Source organism: Amaranthus tricolor, chromosome 17 (assembly GCF_026212465.1).
Source record: "Amaranthus tricolor cultivar Red isolate AtriRed21 chromosome 17, ASM2621246v1, whole genome shotgun sequence".
In the NCBI taxonomy this organism is placed as follows: Eukaryota; Viridiplantae; Streptophyta; class Magnoliopsida; order Caryophyllales; family Amaranthaceae; genus Amaranthus; species Amaranthus tricolor.
Genome location: NC_080063.1, coordinates 14,569,984 through 14,588,409, shown reverse-complemented (window position 1 = coordinate 14,588,409; position 18,426 = coordinate 14,569,984). Strand labels below are relative to the sequence as shown.

Genomic DNA, 18,426 nt, shown 5'->3' with positions numbered 1-18,426 from the left:
ATAAAAAACTTGGAGGGAGAAGAACTTGAAAGGATCACTGCTCTTGGTTCTAGTTACTAAATACAAGTTAAATGTGTTGTTGAACTTTTTTTTTGCGCTTGTGATGATTTTAAAATATACAATGAGATATAATTGATCATTCTGACGCTATTAGCACTAGAATGTAAAATGAATGATCTTGTGTTAAGAGGGATAGAGATATCAGAATACTAAGCTTATTGTTTGCAAAGTTATTTTCCCTTTGGTTGTATATATCATGTGAGAGTAAGAATGTAAAAGTTTCTACAAACCTTTTAACGATCATACATGCCCTCTTTTAAAGATTAATGTATGCAGTCATCCCCTACAAACTGTATAATACGCACATGAAGTTATTTCTCTCCAAAACAAAGCATTAGAACGTGAACAAATGCTCTCTAGATGCACTCGAATGAGCATATCACCTAAGTCATCGTCCAAAACAATATGCCTTATAAAAAAGAACGAGCACCATGTACACTCGAACGAGTGTCACACATGTTGAACAAGCACCCCTAATGGTCAGACAAGCTTTATCTTTTAAAGCTTTGTTACTATTTTTGTCATTTTGCTTGATTGAGCACTCAAGCGCTTATACGAGCGTTCACTACTTTATAGTATACTCTAACCATTCCAACACGATTCAACTCAACGAACTTGATAGATTGGCAACAATTTACATTTCCGGTCCATTTAAAATTCCTTCAAATAAGTTTATAATATTTGAAGCCGTTACAAGTTAAATACCTCATTATCTGCCTATGTTAGTTACAAAACTAAATATTTTTGCATTAAAAAATTGAATGAATCTCTTATTGGAAATACTTCACGTATGAGGAAGATCCCACATCACTACAACAGGGGACTATGGACTGGCATAAAATGATTGGTGAAGAATTTTCATGATACCATATGATTTTGGAAAATAATAAACCTCATCAAGTGTGTTTACAATTCAACACTCATTACCATATATTTACGAGCTGAAGCCTATAAAGACTATATGTATACAAATGAATCCATAAAGTAATTAACTGACGAATTATTTTAGTAATTCATCAATCACTAAGTACATGGTAGTTTCAACTTTCAAACTTTAAATTAGACGGGAATAACATGGAATAAAAAAATTGATCGAGTCCCCGACAACGGCAACTACATGAAACGTACCCCAAGACCTGGAAAATCCCAGAATACTAGGACTTCTATTTATAAATGACTAAATATATTTAAAATAAATTACTCATATAACATGAAGTATGACATAATCTCCTCCTTTCTTAATCATATCGTCACTTTACTCTTCTACGATTTCTCAATTCACATTCTCTTTTCTTTATTTTTGGAGTTGAGGGTATATCGAATAAAAAAAACTAAATAAAATTTGATTTAAATTTACTATTATATAATAAAGGCAATAATTATTTTAAATAAGAGAAGATTTGAATTTTATTTTCCTTTTTTTCATCTCCATTCATCTTATATTTTGTTTAACCCTTTTGTATTTTTTCTTTTCATTTTTTTCACTTTAAAAGTTTCTATTATATTACAACATAATAATTTTTTATTACAGAGTAGACTAATCGGAAAAGATACTGTATCTAACTTAGGTTGTATTTAGAAAAAGTGGTATTTAATGCCTCTAAGACCAGGATTCTCAACCCATCAGCTTCAATTTCTCTTCAATTTTACTCAATAATATATTCTATTAGTCATTTTTCTGATTTTTTTCTTCAATTATGTTTTATTAAAACACAGATTTCCAAAACTGACACGTTTTATTCTCTTACAGATCTGATATCGTTTTTGATACTAAAGAAGTTGCCTTTTTTTGATGGGCTGTGAAATTTGCTCAATGCCTTCTCAAATTTGATCTCTTCAAAATACTTCATATATTTCTGATTTTATGTATAAATAATTTTAGATTATAGTCATATTCAATGATTTTTCTCTTTCGAAAAATATTCAAGGTTTGATCTTGTTAAGGTGAAGAATACCCATATAAGTAATCTGTAATTTCAGTTAATTTTAATGATTTTTCCTTATGAAGGTTTGATCTTGTAAAAGTGAAGACACCCAGAAAAAATTATCATATTTTAGTATAATTAAAGGGTATATAAGCTTTGAAAACAAGATGCAAACAAGGGTTTTGTCATTAGAAGAAGGAAAAGACCCAGGTTCTGTGACTAGAACTAGGGGTTTACCAGTAAGATTACTTTTAGTATTTTTGATGTTTTTGGTTATATGTGTACTATTTTCCTTCATTAGTCTAAGTACATTTAAGAGATTTGGGTTTGATGGTGTTGTGGGAGTAGTTAAACCTGGTTATGAGCCATGTATTGGTGAATCAAATGGTTTAGATCAATGGATTAGACCTCCATCTAATTTGATGCATAAAATGAGTGATGAAGAGCTTTTTTGGAGGGCAACAATGGTGTCTAGAATGAAGAATTACCCTTTTGATAGAAATCCCAAAATCGCATTTATGTTCTTAACTAAAGGGCCTTTGCCATTAGCCCCTCTTTGGGAGAGGTTCTTTAAGGGGTATCAAGGGCGGTTTTCGATCTATGTTCATGCTTTGCCATCTTACAATGAAGAGTTTCCTTCCTCATCTGTGTTTTATAGAAGGCATATTCCTAGCCAGGTATGAATCTCAGTTTTTTTCGGTAATTTACTGTTTTTGTTTGGAAATTTAGGTGATGTTGGTTAGTTTGCTTACCTGATTTCATGTGTTGTTTTTTGATTGATTTTTGTTCTTGGTGTGATGTTTTAGTTATGCTTTTTTCCATTTAATTACTTAATACTCGCTCTGTTTCTCTCATTTTGTACCTGAAGGAAATTCAGTTGGAGAATTAGAAAAAAACAATTGGAGGATAGAATTGAGTGGTTAAAATGGGAGAGAGTATGAGTTTGTGGATGAGCTTAAAAAATGAGCATGACATCATTGTCAAAAAAAAGGGTGCAAAATTAGTGGGACAAATTTAAATGGAATGTGGTGCAAATTGAGAGGGATAGAGAGGGTAAGGATGAAGGTGCATTCTTTTTTCCTTATGCTTTTTTCCATTTAATTGGTTAATCCTCTTTGTAGCTCTCATCTTGCACCTAGTGTAGTGCAAAATGGGTGAAATTTAGTGAAAAAGGAAATTGAGTTGGAGAATTAACCAAAGTAACAATTAGAGGATAATATTGAGTGGTTAAGATGGAGAAAGAGTATAAGTTTGTAGATGAGATCAAAAGAATGAAAATGAGATCATTGTCAAAAAAGAAAAGGGTGTAAAATCAGTGAGATAAATTAAAATGAATAATGGTGCAAATTGAGAGGGACGGAGGTAGTAAGGATGAAGGGGCATTCTTTTTTTCCATAATATATTTCTGTGTAGAATTGTGAATTGATTACACTATGTCCATTATGTGTAAAATTTAATTCATATGGACAACCACTTGAAATTATCCATGGTTCATGTCCCCGACCACAATCTTCTGGGATTAAGTCTTTGGCATTGTTATCGCTGCGAGGCTACTTCAAATGGTTAAAGAAAAACTTCTAGTAAGCAAAACTATAAAGTCATTCCACCGCTTTCGTTTGAAAATTAAAACCTCGCAATCTTTATGTTGCCACATGTGAGGAGTGAAGAGACCAAGAGAGGGAAAGTTGATGTTTAGATGAGTTAATTTTGTACGTATTGTGTATGTTGTCGCCTCCGTGAAGTTTAAATTTAGTGTCTATAATACAGACTACCCAATTGTAGCTTAAGGATGCTATGTCTAATTATCCGTAAGTATTGATTGCAATAAGTATTCCTAGTTGGAGAATCTCGAATGAGGTGGAAATTGAATCATCCATTCTTGTAAAGGTCATTCCTGAAGTTGAGCCTTCTAGGTCATTAGAGTGTACATAGGTTAGATTCAGAACAATGAGGTGGGCATGAAATATTGATAATGATATGCAGAATTTTATGATGGATTAGATCATGCATTTCGGGTTTATATTCCTTGCATAAAATTTTCTTTCTTTAGGTATAAATATAATTCTCTACTCTATGGACTTCCTGGTTCATTAGGTGATATCTAGTGGCTAATATGACTGTATGAGTACTTGAAAGCTTGTGCCTCTAATGTATGTTAGGAAAATGGAGCTGATGACAAAAGGTCCCGTCAACCAATGACTTTGTTTTATGCACATGAATCTATATTCTATTTGAGTATGTAGATAACACTTAGGGCTTAAATGAGTTTTACGGTGTAAAATAATGTATAAAATATCTTATGTATGGAGTGTTGGCTTTAATATGCTAGCTCTATCGATTGGCAAGTTGTGCTTTGATTGATGCTGAAGAACAAGGTTTGAGAAGAGGTCAAGTTAGTTGTGACACAATTGCGAGAGAATTGCTACTTTAGGGTTGTGTGTGAAATACGAACATGTTTGAGTACGGTAAATGGAGTATATAGACAAATTGTTATATTGAATTTGCTAATCAAATTGCTAATTTTGGGGTAACTTATTTTTGAGTTTACACCAAGATGCAAAATATGTGAGTCATTGAGGTTACAGTGGGTGCGTTGTGCATATCAGTGACTCGTGTGCCTCTCAACACTGGATGTCGGAAAGAAAAATTTGTTAGAACAGATCGGGAAAAAAAATTCAGTTGTGCATTGACCTGAGCCTTGTGAGTTGTGATGCCTTGCCTTGACCTATTTGAGGGACACCAGCACCTTGTATAGTCATTGACCTTTTAGAATTAAGTTTATACTGATGTCTGTTATGAAGCTCATACAACTTTGTCGTAATTTCGGATCTAGAACTACCCCTCCCTACTAAACAGCTATCCGGTTTTCTCTTTCAGCTTTGATCAGTGTAAGATAATTCGCTAGCGAATTCACATTTTGAATTCGCGATTCGCTCAAATTTGCCCAAGAATAGCCCAAAAGCGACCACAATTCACTTTTTTCAATTCGTGATTCGCGAGAAAATTAGCGATTCATGTGACAATGGTTTTGATGATAATCATATTACAATTCGGTAATCTGTGATATGGGAGTGCTCTTCCCAGCAGTTTCAGAGTTCTCATAGGTCTGTTATTTGTCCTGGCTTCTTAGAGACTTTAATCATTCATTGTTGTTGGAACTGGGATAAATGAGGAGCCAAAAGTTATTCTTTTGTAAAAGAGATTTCAATTGAAAAAAGATCATGTTTTTTGTGTCGGTTTCTGGGTACGCTGATATGGGTCATCCGTGGTGTACATGTGTGTTTCAATAGCAAGAGTCCTAAGGTTTGTGCTTGAGCATTCTTTTTCTTTTGTTGAAGCTATCTTTCTTTTCCGAAAATGATTTTCGTTTGTCTGTATTCTTTACCCTCATCAGCACGTATACAGTCCTTCAGCTTGTTCACTAGTCTGATTGTCTCCATTCACTCAATACACCATGATTTATGCCCGTCGACTGATAAAAGCCTTGGAGCTTTCAGGGCTTTCATGGGTTCTTTATATGCCAGTATGCTACCTTATGTTTTTATATTGGGAATCAAGTTTGTGATTTGTAGCAGTCGGGGTGATATTTAACTTTAGAGCTGATTTAAATGTCATCATTATCATTATCAACCCAATATTCTGCTCAAAAATAGGATTTGGGTGAAGGAAGGTGATGAACAATCCGTACCCCTTAAATTAGAGGGGTATAGGAATATGGTCAATTTTACTCCAAAAAGTAAGATCCCAATTAAATTTTTTATTACTTTTGAAGCTTTTACAGTTGAGGATATGAATGTCAACATTATGCTTCATTTTCATGTAATTTGATAAGTCCATATTAGAGGTGTTCATTCGGGTCATTGGGTCGATTTCGAATCAGGTGTTTCGGATTGGTTCAAAACCGGGTCTTTGAACTATAAACCATTATAGTATGTAGTAGCCTCAGGTAAATACCACCATGCCCAAAAAACCTGGTTTTGTTCATGTTTGAAGGCATCATTTGGATAGTAGTAGACTTACTGAACCCAAAATACGACTAGTTAACCTTTTTGAATCGTTTCTTTGCAGGCGGCTGAATGGGGGAAGATGAGCATGTGTGATGCGGAAAGAAGGCTCCTCGCAAACGCGTTGCTTGATATCTCAAATGAGTGGTTTATACTCCTTTCAGAATCTTGTATTCCACTCTACAATTTTAGCACAATACACAATTACATAACGAAATCCAAGTATAGCTTTATCGGTGCATTTGATGATACCGGACCATATGGAAGGGGACGATATAACGAGAGTATGGCTCCCGAGGTTAACATTACCGAATGGCGCAAAGGATCTCAATGGTTCGAAATCAATAGAAGACTGGCAGTCACCGTTGTCGAAGACACCATCTTTTACCCTAAGTTCGAAGCGTTCTGTAAGCCACATTGTTATGTAGATGAGCATTATTTTCCTACCATGCTTACTATCGAAGCAGCAAATCTATTGGCCAATAGAAGCATCACTTGGGTGGATTGGTCAAGAGGTGGGGCCCATCCTGCTACCTTCGGGAAAGGTGATATCGCAGTGGAATTCTTCGAAAAGATCAAAAAAAACAAGAGTTGTGATTACAATGGTAGGAACACTACTGTATGTTATCTCTTTGCGAGGAAATTTGCGCCGAGCGCCTTGGAGCCATTGTTGGAAGTAGCACCAAAGGTTTTCGCATTCTGATGACGAACTTTGGCAAATACATCCGACTTTAAGGCTATAGATGCGGTTATTGGAGAGGCCGTGTTCGAGGATCTCGAAAACATAGAAAGTGCAGCTTGCGGTTTTTGGTGTGTAAACAGATGATACTGGACTGGCAGTTTTCGTATAGAATTCTTTAGCCTACTCCAATTACCCAGAAATATTTAGAGAGCTATGTGGGGTTGATATATTATACTTCAATATTTAGTGTAGATTTTAGAATAGTGTTGGAGGTAGTTGAGGCTTAGATTTTTTACTATGGTAGTTATGTATAGCCTATAGTTGGCATTTGAGCGTTGTTTTAACGTACAAGTTGAGAATAGAGTTGTTCATTCGAGTCATCTGATTGATTTCGGGTCGGATTGACGATGATATGTTTATATTTCTTTTTACATCATTGTAAATCTGTTTTGAAGTCGGGTTTGGATATACAAGGTCAGGTAAATGTCTGGTCAAATCTGTTTGAATATTTCTAGCTAGATGAAGGCTTTTTTTAAGAAAATATTAATTTTCATTTTCTCCTTACCTATAAGAATTCTCTAACCTACTTAAAATTTAATAAAAAAATATAAAGATAATTTATCATGTTCACGATTAATGGTCTTATACACTTGCTCTCTGCACTTTTATAAGGACGACGGCTTGTCGGAATATGGTTCAATGGTAAAACTTTGTTTATAAGAAATGAGAGAATCTTTGTATTTGGTGATTAATGTGTCACGCAGAATACCAATGCCTTGAACATGATTTTAGTGTATCTTAACACATTCATCCTCACAACAATATCTACATACAAATTTAAATAATTGTTAGGATATTTTGAATCAATAGTAATAGTTGAGAGTATTCTTAAAAGTAATTATACTAATTAAACAATTGTTGCATTGTTAATTATATTTAATTAGAAAAAAAAAAAAAAAGAAGATTCGCAGTGAAACTTAAATTTGTTGATTGATTATTACTGAGGAGTCTGGAGAAAGAATATCATGCATAAAGAAAATGGACAACACTAAAGATAAGTGGAGAATGGGTAGATGATGAAGCATATATTAAACAATTAAGAAGGCATTACCTTTAATAATTTCTAATCAATAACTAGGATTTGTAAATTATCAAAAAATATAAAAAAGTAATAATAAAATTAAAAAAATTAAAAAAGGTAAATTAAAATTATAAAATTCTCACCTTATCAAATTCTATCATATAAGAGTAATTTATTAATTTAACAAATCACCGTTATTTACTAAGACCTCCTCCATTACCTGTAGGTTCTTACGTAATTAATAGATGTATCATGTTGTGTTGTGTATGTCATGACTCATGAGCCATTATTTTAGGGTGATCTACTTTCTAAGGTTGGTTACTATTTTTTTCATTTTATTTATTGTTCTAGATTTATGTGAAAACTTTTGAAATGAGAGATAGCAAATTCATTAAAATGAAGGAATGCATTCGGTTCAACTTTTATTTTTTTAGTTGATCGGATTTTAAATTGAAAGCTGATTGCTAAATAGTGGTCATAATTTAGAATTTTTAACCAATAAATCCAAAATAAGTTGAACTCAATGAAATAAAGGAAAAATGTTTTGAAATAATTTCAGTAATAATAAACAAATTGTAATCTCTTGGCGATCAGATCGTCCTAAACCTAACCAAATCCAAAATGACATTATCGTTACTAACTTAATTTAAAATTTATTCGATCCAAAATTAAGCCCATTGAAAACGTGAACAAACAATAATGTAGATAAATATCCCAATGTATTTTGATTAATTTATTGAAAAATGTTTTATTTTCTTCCAAAGCTTTATAGCGCCTTTAGTTATGTGATGAATTACTTTGTTTTAGTCTGATTTAATTTAAACCCTTGTGACTTCAACATACATCATCATCTTTCTAATATAATACTTATCCACTTTCTGATTTTTTTTTTACCAAAATAAGCCATTAAAACAATATTATTTAAAATTCTGCATATATTTTTTAAAATTTTATTAAATTATAAAATATAAAATTAGAATCCGAGTAGGGCATGGAAATATACATATGACAATCATTTTGAATTTTGAAAAGAATAAATAAGTGCTCCTTTGATATTTGAATACAATTTTGAATTTACTATTGAGATGGCTATTCATAAATCATTAGGGACACACAACACAAAATAAGAGAAAATGGCTTTCATTTTGTAAACTACCGTCTCCTACAGGGTGGAAGCACAAGGCATCCGCAACATACAATGGGCCCCAATTCCAACCCAACACAACGGCAACATATGCCCCCAACCTCACTCCTTCATTCACTATCATATATTTTGAATTTTTTTAACTTTCTAACTTTTTAAAAAGCAACATAATCAATACTTAGAAAAAATAACATCAGTTCGTCATATAATTAATCTATTCAAATGATCATTTCAATAACATCAGTCATATATTATATCATGAGACCTCAACCATCAGTTTAAGCTTTTGGTTGAGTTGGTTTCTCAACATGGTATCAGAGCCGATGTCAAAAGCTTAAGCTGATGGTTGAAGCTTCATGATATGTTATATGCTATAACAATTACACTTATTTTGTATTATTTAGAATAACGATTTTAGAGTTTTTTTAACAAAAAATGATGCAAAATGACTAATCAACAACAGCAAAATGTCATTTGTTTGATGGCAAGCATGTAAGCTATTAGAACAATTTTAATTTGAAAAGTAATTTAGTTGGCATGTTAAAATATTCAAAAAAATTAAAGTATGACTAATGAAGTACAAATGTCTACTTAGGAGATGATTAGACGTAAACATTACTTATTGAATTTCCAATTAGTAAATTAGAATTTCATTGTTATTAGTTGTATGCAGGATTTACTTAACTATCGGTCATCAACTCAAAGCCAATTCATTATTAGATATGCAGAATTTACTTAACTATAATAATCTAAAATATTTTTTCATATAAAAATTAGTGTATTTTGTGAAGATCAATAAAACTTTGGTTTATTATGAGAAAATTTACTTGAATAGCATGGAATATCTCTAGTCAATTATTAATATTAAGGATAATTTTGAGCGAATCAGTTATAATTGTGATTATTTTTAAAAAGAGTTTCTTTATTTTTATGAGTTTAAATTTTATAATTATTTAATTTTAAATTAAAACATTGATTAAATGATTTGCAATTGTTAACTATACAAAATTGGAATATAAATGACCAATCTGAAAATGGCATTAGAGCAATCAGAATACTATATGCTTTCAGTCAGTCAACTTTTGCTTAGCTAAGCTTTTAAAGTATATCTTTCCCCAATGATAATTTTTTTAAATGAAGGTTTAAATTCAAATTATTTCATGCTTTTATTTTAGAATTAATTTGGTGAACGAGCATACAAGAAAATTTTATAGAATTAATAGGAGTAGAAGTTTAGAGTTTAAATTTAAATAAGTCTTTGCATAGTTTATTTTAATAAACATAAATAAAGTTCAGTTCAAGTTAAGTTCAATAAAAATAAATTTAACAACGACGTAATACGTTCAATAAAGATTACTTATGTTCAATAAAATTAAGTTATATTATAAGAAATATTAAATTAGTGAAATTAAGTTGAATCAAGTGAAAGCAAGGTGAGTTAAAAGAAATAAGGAATTATTCTTTATACTACTAATAATAAAAATAATATTCAATAAGAATAAATTTGGTTAAAAAAAAGTATGTTCATAAAGTATTACGTGATATTCTCATCATTTTGAAAACTTAACATGGAATTATAAGTTTATAAATTCTTGTAAGAGACGGTTTTTTTGAGAGATCATCTTTATTTGGGCCGGCTCATAAAAAATTATAAAGTAATTACTCGGTAGACATTACGGATATTGTAAGTAGGCATTAAAGATATGGTAAGTATTCATTAAGGATGATGTAAGTAGGCATTAAGGAAGATGTAAGTAGGCATTGAGGATATTGTGCCGTTTGTTAGTAGGCATTTAATAATATTGTAAGTAGACATTAAGTTTACGATAAGTAGACATTAAGAATAAAGTAAGTAAACATTAAACTTTAATAGATTAAGCCTTAGAGACGCCTTTCAATGAGACGGTCTCTCAAGAGATCGACTGTTATAAGTTAGGCAGTTAGCCTAGTGATGAATGCTTAATTTTTTCCGTCATTTTAACAAGAGTTCAAATCTCACCACCTAAAAAAAAATTTATTCTCTTTCCTTTTTACTTCTAAAAAATCTCTAGTTTATTTTACAATAAAAAATATTATTCCTTAAAAATAAATTAAGATTAGTAACCATCTAAATTAGTTGAAAAATTCAATTCAATCTTTCTATCAACCTACGTTCTCTCGTAAAAATGAGAGAACTAACTAAAGAAATAGACCCTAAAATATACTTTATATACCAAATATTTAATACAAAACTTTTTTCCTTTCTCTAAAATATTAACAAAGTTTAAAAAAATTATATAAACCATACTTATATACTACCTAATTATGGACTCCATGTGATTACTTATGTTAATTATGCAAGTTCTATCTCACATAGCAAAACCTTAAGTGGCACGGTAGGTCCCACTTTACATAGCTGGCATTTAACTACTAGCCATTTTCACCTGCCCGTTATACCTGCCCGTTCACACTTTTCCTCTGCCCGAATCCAGCCCTTTATAAAGCCCTACACTTTCTTCTCCATTAAAACAAACTCTAATATTCCTCTCTCCTAAAAAAACTAATCTCCTTCACTTTCTCTCTCTTAAAAAAAACCTCGATTGTCAAGACTTCATCAATGGCGAACACAATGCAATCAACTCTTATGGCGGTCATCTTCACCATTTTCTCTCTTCTCAGCGTCGCCATGGCAGCTGATGCTCCTGCTCCAAGCCCTACCTCCGCCGCCGGAACTGTTTCTCCTTTGAACATTGGAGGCTTCGCCATCGCAATTGCCGCATTTTTCTTCGGTTCTCTTCTCAGGATCTAAGATATTTAATGGCGGATTTAGTGAATTTTCTCTATTTTATGGAGTTTATGGTTTATGCGGATGGTTTTTATGATTTCTAGGGTTTAATAATAATGATAGTATATATACACATTTCGTTATATATATTATGATTATCGTGATATGAATTATATTAGAATTTTATGATCTAGTTTTCTACTATTTTGGTTTCGATTGTGGTTTTTAGGTTGTGAGTTGTGATTATGTTGGATGTTTAATGATTATGTGACTACATTCGTTCTTATTTCTCCTTCATTCGACTATTATTTCTCTGTTTTGACTGCTAATTTTACATGCAATTATTAATTTTGTGTTGATTTCATTTTTTTATTAGATGTCAAATTTTGTTGGTGAAAACAGAGTAATATTTGCAGTTTATTTCTGATCTCACCAGAGAATAATTGCATGTTTAGAAAAGTAAATCATTTAGTGAAATTATCTTTAACAAATTACGCGTGATTGGTGTGTGATTTGAAGTAATTATGGTTTTATTTTTGACCAAATTGGTCATAATCTTCCAAAAAATATAACAATCATGATGAATAGGGAGGAAATTGTCGTAAAAAGCGAAATTCCGAAGGAAATATCACAATTTTTCATTTCCTATTTAGATTAATATTATATTATTATTACAGGATTTGATATCGAGTTTAGGATTATCTTGGCATTAGAGCAGAGATTAGGCTGATTAGCATTGAAATAAAAATATTTTTCTGTCTCGAGAAATTTAATTTTTAAATTGACAAGGACGAAGAGAATGAGATACGTTATTGGGGACTTCGTAATATATCATTATCATCAGCATACCCGTTGTATCCCGCTCATAACAACTATGATTAGGGTTTGGGAATAAAGATAGACGACAACTCGTACCCATGTGGGAGAGCGCAGTCAAAGAGTCTCTCGGCTCAAGAAGGATCTTCAAAGAGAAAGGAATCTGCAACTATCCGAAAGCCTGCAACTTACACCCACGTCGTTAACCATAAACCTTAATCAACTAATTAAATCTGCACAACAAATAGATTACTTATAAATAACTAAAAAAACGATAATGGTAAGAAAGGTGGTAAAGAACGATAAGTATAGGCAAAGAACAAATTCAAATGGTGGTTAAGAGGGATATGTCTAGTAATCTGACGTGGATGAGGCGCCATCAACTGGCTCTATTTTTGGTTAGGTCCTTAGAGGTAGAGTTTGTGCAAGTTACTTTTAATCTTTTCCCCCACGTTTTCCTTGGTCGTTCTCGACTTCTCTTGCCTTTCACTATGATGCATTCCATCCTTCTTACTAAGGTGTCAAAGGTCTTTCTCTGCACATGCCTAAACCATCTCAACCTGTTCTCCCGCATTTTAGCAGAGAGAGGTGCAACTCCTAATTTTTCTCTGAACTCCTGATTTCTTATCCGGTCCACTGTAATATATATATATATATATATATATATATATATATATATATATATATATATATATATATAAATTAAATAGTGAGGAATTTGTATGGAATAATGGCATCGTTTTATGCTTTTCCTTAAGTAAGAAGATTTTGCTATGTGGGCGTCCAAATAGGTGGAATTGAAAAAAGTAGCTTTATTTTTATGGGCAATTTGGTGGCGTAGGAGTTTTCCCAAATTAAAACCCCCGTTTTTTTTCCTTACCTAGATGAATAATGCTGATCTTATTTTTTTAGCGGAGGTGGAGGCTCTATTTATTTTTTATAAATTTTTAAAATTGATGTCCTTCATAATTAAAAAAAAATTTAATAAAATAAAAATTCAACACAAATTTTATTTCTTAATCTTAAATTAAGTTGTTAAACTAAACTTTTTTTCTAATGTTAAAATAGAAGAGAAAAATAATAATAAATTGATGACCAATAATAAATAGAGTAAAGAGTTGTTTTAAAAAGTGATAAAAAGGGACATAAAAAAATATAATCAATAGGTTTTGAACATATGACCATTGATACATTAAGTAACTCTTTTACAACTATTTTATTATAATAGTATATTATTTTACAATAATTCCCCTTAAATTGAAGGGCCCAGTGTGATTGGGTACCTCGGCCCAGAACCGCCCTTCTTTTGAAACAAAACATGATGTCAAAGGGAACCTTTCGAGCCATAAATTGCGGTGTAGTTTCTAGAATGAAGGACATGGACAACATATGTTGATATGTATTTTGTAGATCATAGGATACATATTTATTTTCCAATGTTCAAATAATAATTTTTGAATATTTCAATTTTAATTTGTAAAACTTAGGATCTTTTTGACAAAAATAGTTATGAGAGTAGTCTTTGTAAAAAAGGGAGATGATATTCAAGGACAAAGCCGAAAAACAAGAACATACAATACAAACATGAAACATCGCAATTTTTATATGAATAAAGATACCTCTCCCTACTTCAAAATTCAAATGATTTGTATTTATACTATTACTCCTTTAAGATAAAAATTACACAAAGCTTATTTATACTATATACGGCTTTATCAAATTTTCTGACATATTTGTATAATTAAGAAATTAAAATTTAGAAAAAAATTGTACTTATGTCGTTTCACTCTGAGTAGTTGTATACAATATGTATATTATATCATATTTTGCATTATTCGTAATATAACTATATTTATACTTCTATTTTTTATTTTAAATAAAAGAGCAAATAGTTCGTACCCTCAGTACAATACGAAATTATGAATTTTTTTAATAAAAAAAACATATCAATTTTTGCTAACAAAAATAAACATTACATTAATTTATAGAAGTATTAAATATTATTATTATTAGTAACACAATTTAATATAAAATATAAATACATAAAAATATAAATATGCAAAATTATTTTATTAGTTTAAACGACAAAGATAATTTTTTCTCATAAAAATATAAGTTACTTGTATAAAAATAGTTACAACCTAAATCATATTGGACTTAATCATTGCATTTAAGTAAACAAGAGTATAAATAACAAAAACAAATCCTAATAAAAGCATATTTTGCTTTAACCATTTCAAAATATCAAATACACTAAATAATATTCGTTTAATAAATAAAAGTGAAAACATCTTATAAATAATTAAAATAAATGAAATATAATATATAGTTTTCTCATACATAAAATGCGATTTGACCCAAAAAGTAAAACATAATTAATAAGAATAATAATATGCTCAAAATAAGAAAGTAGAAAGTCAAAGATAATCATACTAACAATGACATCATCATTAAATTTTAGACGGAAAAGTTTTAAAGAGAAAACTAACATGTAAGCATTTTTAAAAGGTGATTATGTCGGTCGTAATTTGTTATAGTTATAAATAGTTATAGATGAGTTATGCTATAACTTTTCTCTAAATATAGTAAGTACATTAACATTTTGACTTATTTTGTGTTAATTGTGGGGATAAGGGTTAAATGGTGTGAGTGGACCAAATTATAGAGATTAGTATGAAAAATCACGCAATATAGAAAATTGTTAGTATGTATATATATATATATATATATATATATATATATATATATATATATATATATATATATATATATATATATATATATATATATATATATATATATATATATATATATATATATATATAATATATATATAAATATATATATATATATATATATATATATATATATATATATATATATATATATATATATATATATAAATATATATATATATATATATATTATATATATATATATATATATATATATATATATATATATATATATATATATATATATATATATATATATATATATATATATATATATATATATATATATATATATATATATATATATATATATATATATATATATATATATATATATACACACACATATATATATACATATATAACCTATACAATGAAAATAAAAATTAGTATAAAAAAAACTAAGCACCTCCCTAAACGTACACAATTAATGAAGCTTGAACAATAATGGGTTTGAGAACTAATAAGCTTTAAAAAATTATATCTTGAAGAAGTGCAAGAACTAATTATAAGTCCAAATTTCGTGGGTTTGAAGAGCAACAACAATGTGTATACAGCGCAGTTTAAAGAAGTTTATGATGAAGAAAAGCAATAAGAAGAGCAAGAATGATGATCAAAGAAGAACAAGAACAAAAAGATGATGAAGAAGAAAGATTGAAGACAATAATCGAACAAGAAAACCGGCAGTTTCAGTAATGAGTGAATGAAGAAGTGCAACAGTCGTATAATATGTCAAACAATGAAAGCAGTTTCGTGCGTGGGTTTATGTTTTAACGTTAACATGGCGGGTTTTTGAAACTACAATTGCTGCGGGCAAGGCATTAACCGCAGCATTTAAGTGAAGAAGTGAGTTATTTGCTGCGGGTAATGAAGAACCGGAGCAATTAAAAGGTAATTTTTTGCTGCGGGCATAAACAAAACCGCAGCAATTGAAGCTGCTCATATGTATTTGCTGTGGTTAATGCCCATAACCGCAACAATTAATGTTTTCTTTTTTTTTTTCTAATTCTTTTTCCTACTTATTGCTGCGTATATACATAAACTGCAGCAAATACGTTTTTTTCTACTAGTGTATATATATATACATATACATATATATATATATATACATATATATATATATATATATATATATATATATATATATATATATATATATATATATATATATATATATATATATATATATATATATATATATATATATATATATATATATATATATATATATATATACATATATATATATATATATATATATATACATATATATATATATATATATGTATATATATATATATATATATATATATATATATATATATATATATATATATATATATATATATATATATATATATATATATATATATATATATATATATATATACACACATACATATATATATATATATATATATATATATATATATATATATATATATATATTTTAAATAATAATGTAATTGCATATTTATATAACAAATTACAATTATAATATATCTTATAAAATAAACAAAATTTTAGAATATATAGTGTTTTTTAATGAAAAAATTTGTTGTTAATGTAAGTATTAATTAAAGCTCTTATACTTTTTAAGACAAATCTGGGTAATCTTATAACAACGTTATCATAATTTTTTATTACCATGTATCTTTTTTCTTCTTGATTAACTATTTTGGAAATTAGAATTTTAATGAAGAAACTTTATTACTTTAAAAATATTTCAAAATAAAATAACAATTGTATAATTAAAGAAGCTTTAAATGGAAATCTTATGTAACTTTTAAACTCAAAAATATAATATTTCAAGTGAATTTAAAAGCACATACATATTTAATTGTGATATAGTACTAGCTCATATATTAAGAAATAAGTTGGTGTTAATTTTGGTAAAATTTATTTCATATGGCAAATAAGTTGGTCTTTTTTCCCATGTACCTACGTCATCGTATCTTTCTCGAGTCGGCGGACTCTTTTGGCTGCGCTCTCCTGTATGGGAATGAGTTGGCCCTGTCCTATCCTCCCTAGACTCTGTGCATAATTTTTCTATAAGCGCGATATACTGTGTTGGATGATGATGATAGAATTTTTTTTGTAACTTATTAAAATAATCTCGCAAGTTATATTTACTTGGAGATGGAGTTCATTATTACGAAGATCCATACTTGTTAGGCTTGTTGCACTTGTTGTACGTTCTTGAGTTGACCATAAATTCAAAGTCGTCTCCGATATTTTAATTAGAGCAAAATGTAAATTATGGGCCCCTATAATTTAAAAATTACATTCTAATATATTTTGGTATTAGCGAATTCATTTATTAATACTTTAATTAGTATAATTATTTTTTATTAATATATTAAAATATTGTTAAATTTTACAATTACATGAAACCAACAACTATTACTCATAAATTTCAAATAGCCATTTCTTTTAAATTTAAAATTTAAATCACTATCATCACTTATCTTAATTGAACTAATAATAAAAATAGTAAATTAAAAATTATTAAGAGAGGTTATATAATTAACATAAAATATTAATACTATATTGTTGTCTTAAAATAATTTATACTAATATATTCTAATAATTTTATACAAGCTGATAATAAAATTTATTAATCAATTTATCTAATTATCTTTTAAAAAATATATTTAGTGTGAATTCAAATTAAATTTTAATATTCTCTCTATTTATTTAATTTTGCTATACAATACACAAAAATTCAATTTTGCTACACAATAACAAAAATATGATGCCCCTATAAATTGAGGCCCTGAGCTGCTCCCCAAATAGCCGGCCCTGCATAAAATCAAAGTTGTACAAATTGTCCTACTTTTTAAAGGTACCAGAGAAAGAGACCCAAAAGCACTAGAAAATCCTTACAAGTAAGCAATCTCGCCGATTTGTGTCCTCTCGGGGAAAAGTAGACAAGTACTTAATTATCAAAAATTAATTGCAGAAAAACCTCAATTTATAAAGTGTAAATTGTAAAATATAAACTAATCATTGTTCAATTCTCTGAAAATAAACTTAACTATTGATTATATTTAAATAAATTTAGCTATCTGATGTAATTGTTGAAAATAAATTCAACTATTATTTATTCTTAATTATTTGATCACAAAGAAACTTTGAAAAAGATTATAAAAAATAGATGGGTTTATTTTCAACAATTATATCAAATAGTTGAGTTTATTTAAAAATAATTAATA

The 18,426-nt window shown here is 29.1% G+C and overlaps 1 protein-coding gene across 1 annotated transcript; it reads left to right on the top strand.

Moving 5' to 3' along the window:
* The first annotated feature begins 1,616 nt into the window (after positions 1-1,616).
* Positions 1,617-7,310, top strand: LOC130803967 (glycosyltransferase BC10). Its single transcript, XM_057668214.1, has 2 exons — positions 1,617-2,662; positions 6,054-7,310. Exons 1-2 carry the CDS (start codon positions 2,153-2,155, stop codon positions 6,690-6,692), a joined length of 1,149 nt encoding a protein of 382 aa, XP_057524197.1. The 5' UTR covers positions 1,617-2,152; the 3' UTR covers positions 6,693-7,310.
* The last annotated feature ends 11,116 nt before the right edge of the window (positions 7,311-18,426 follow it).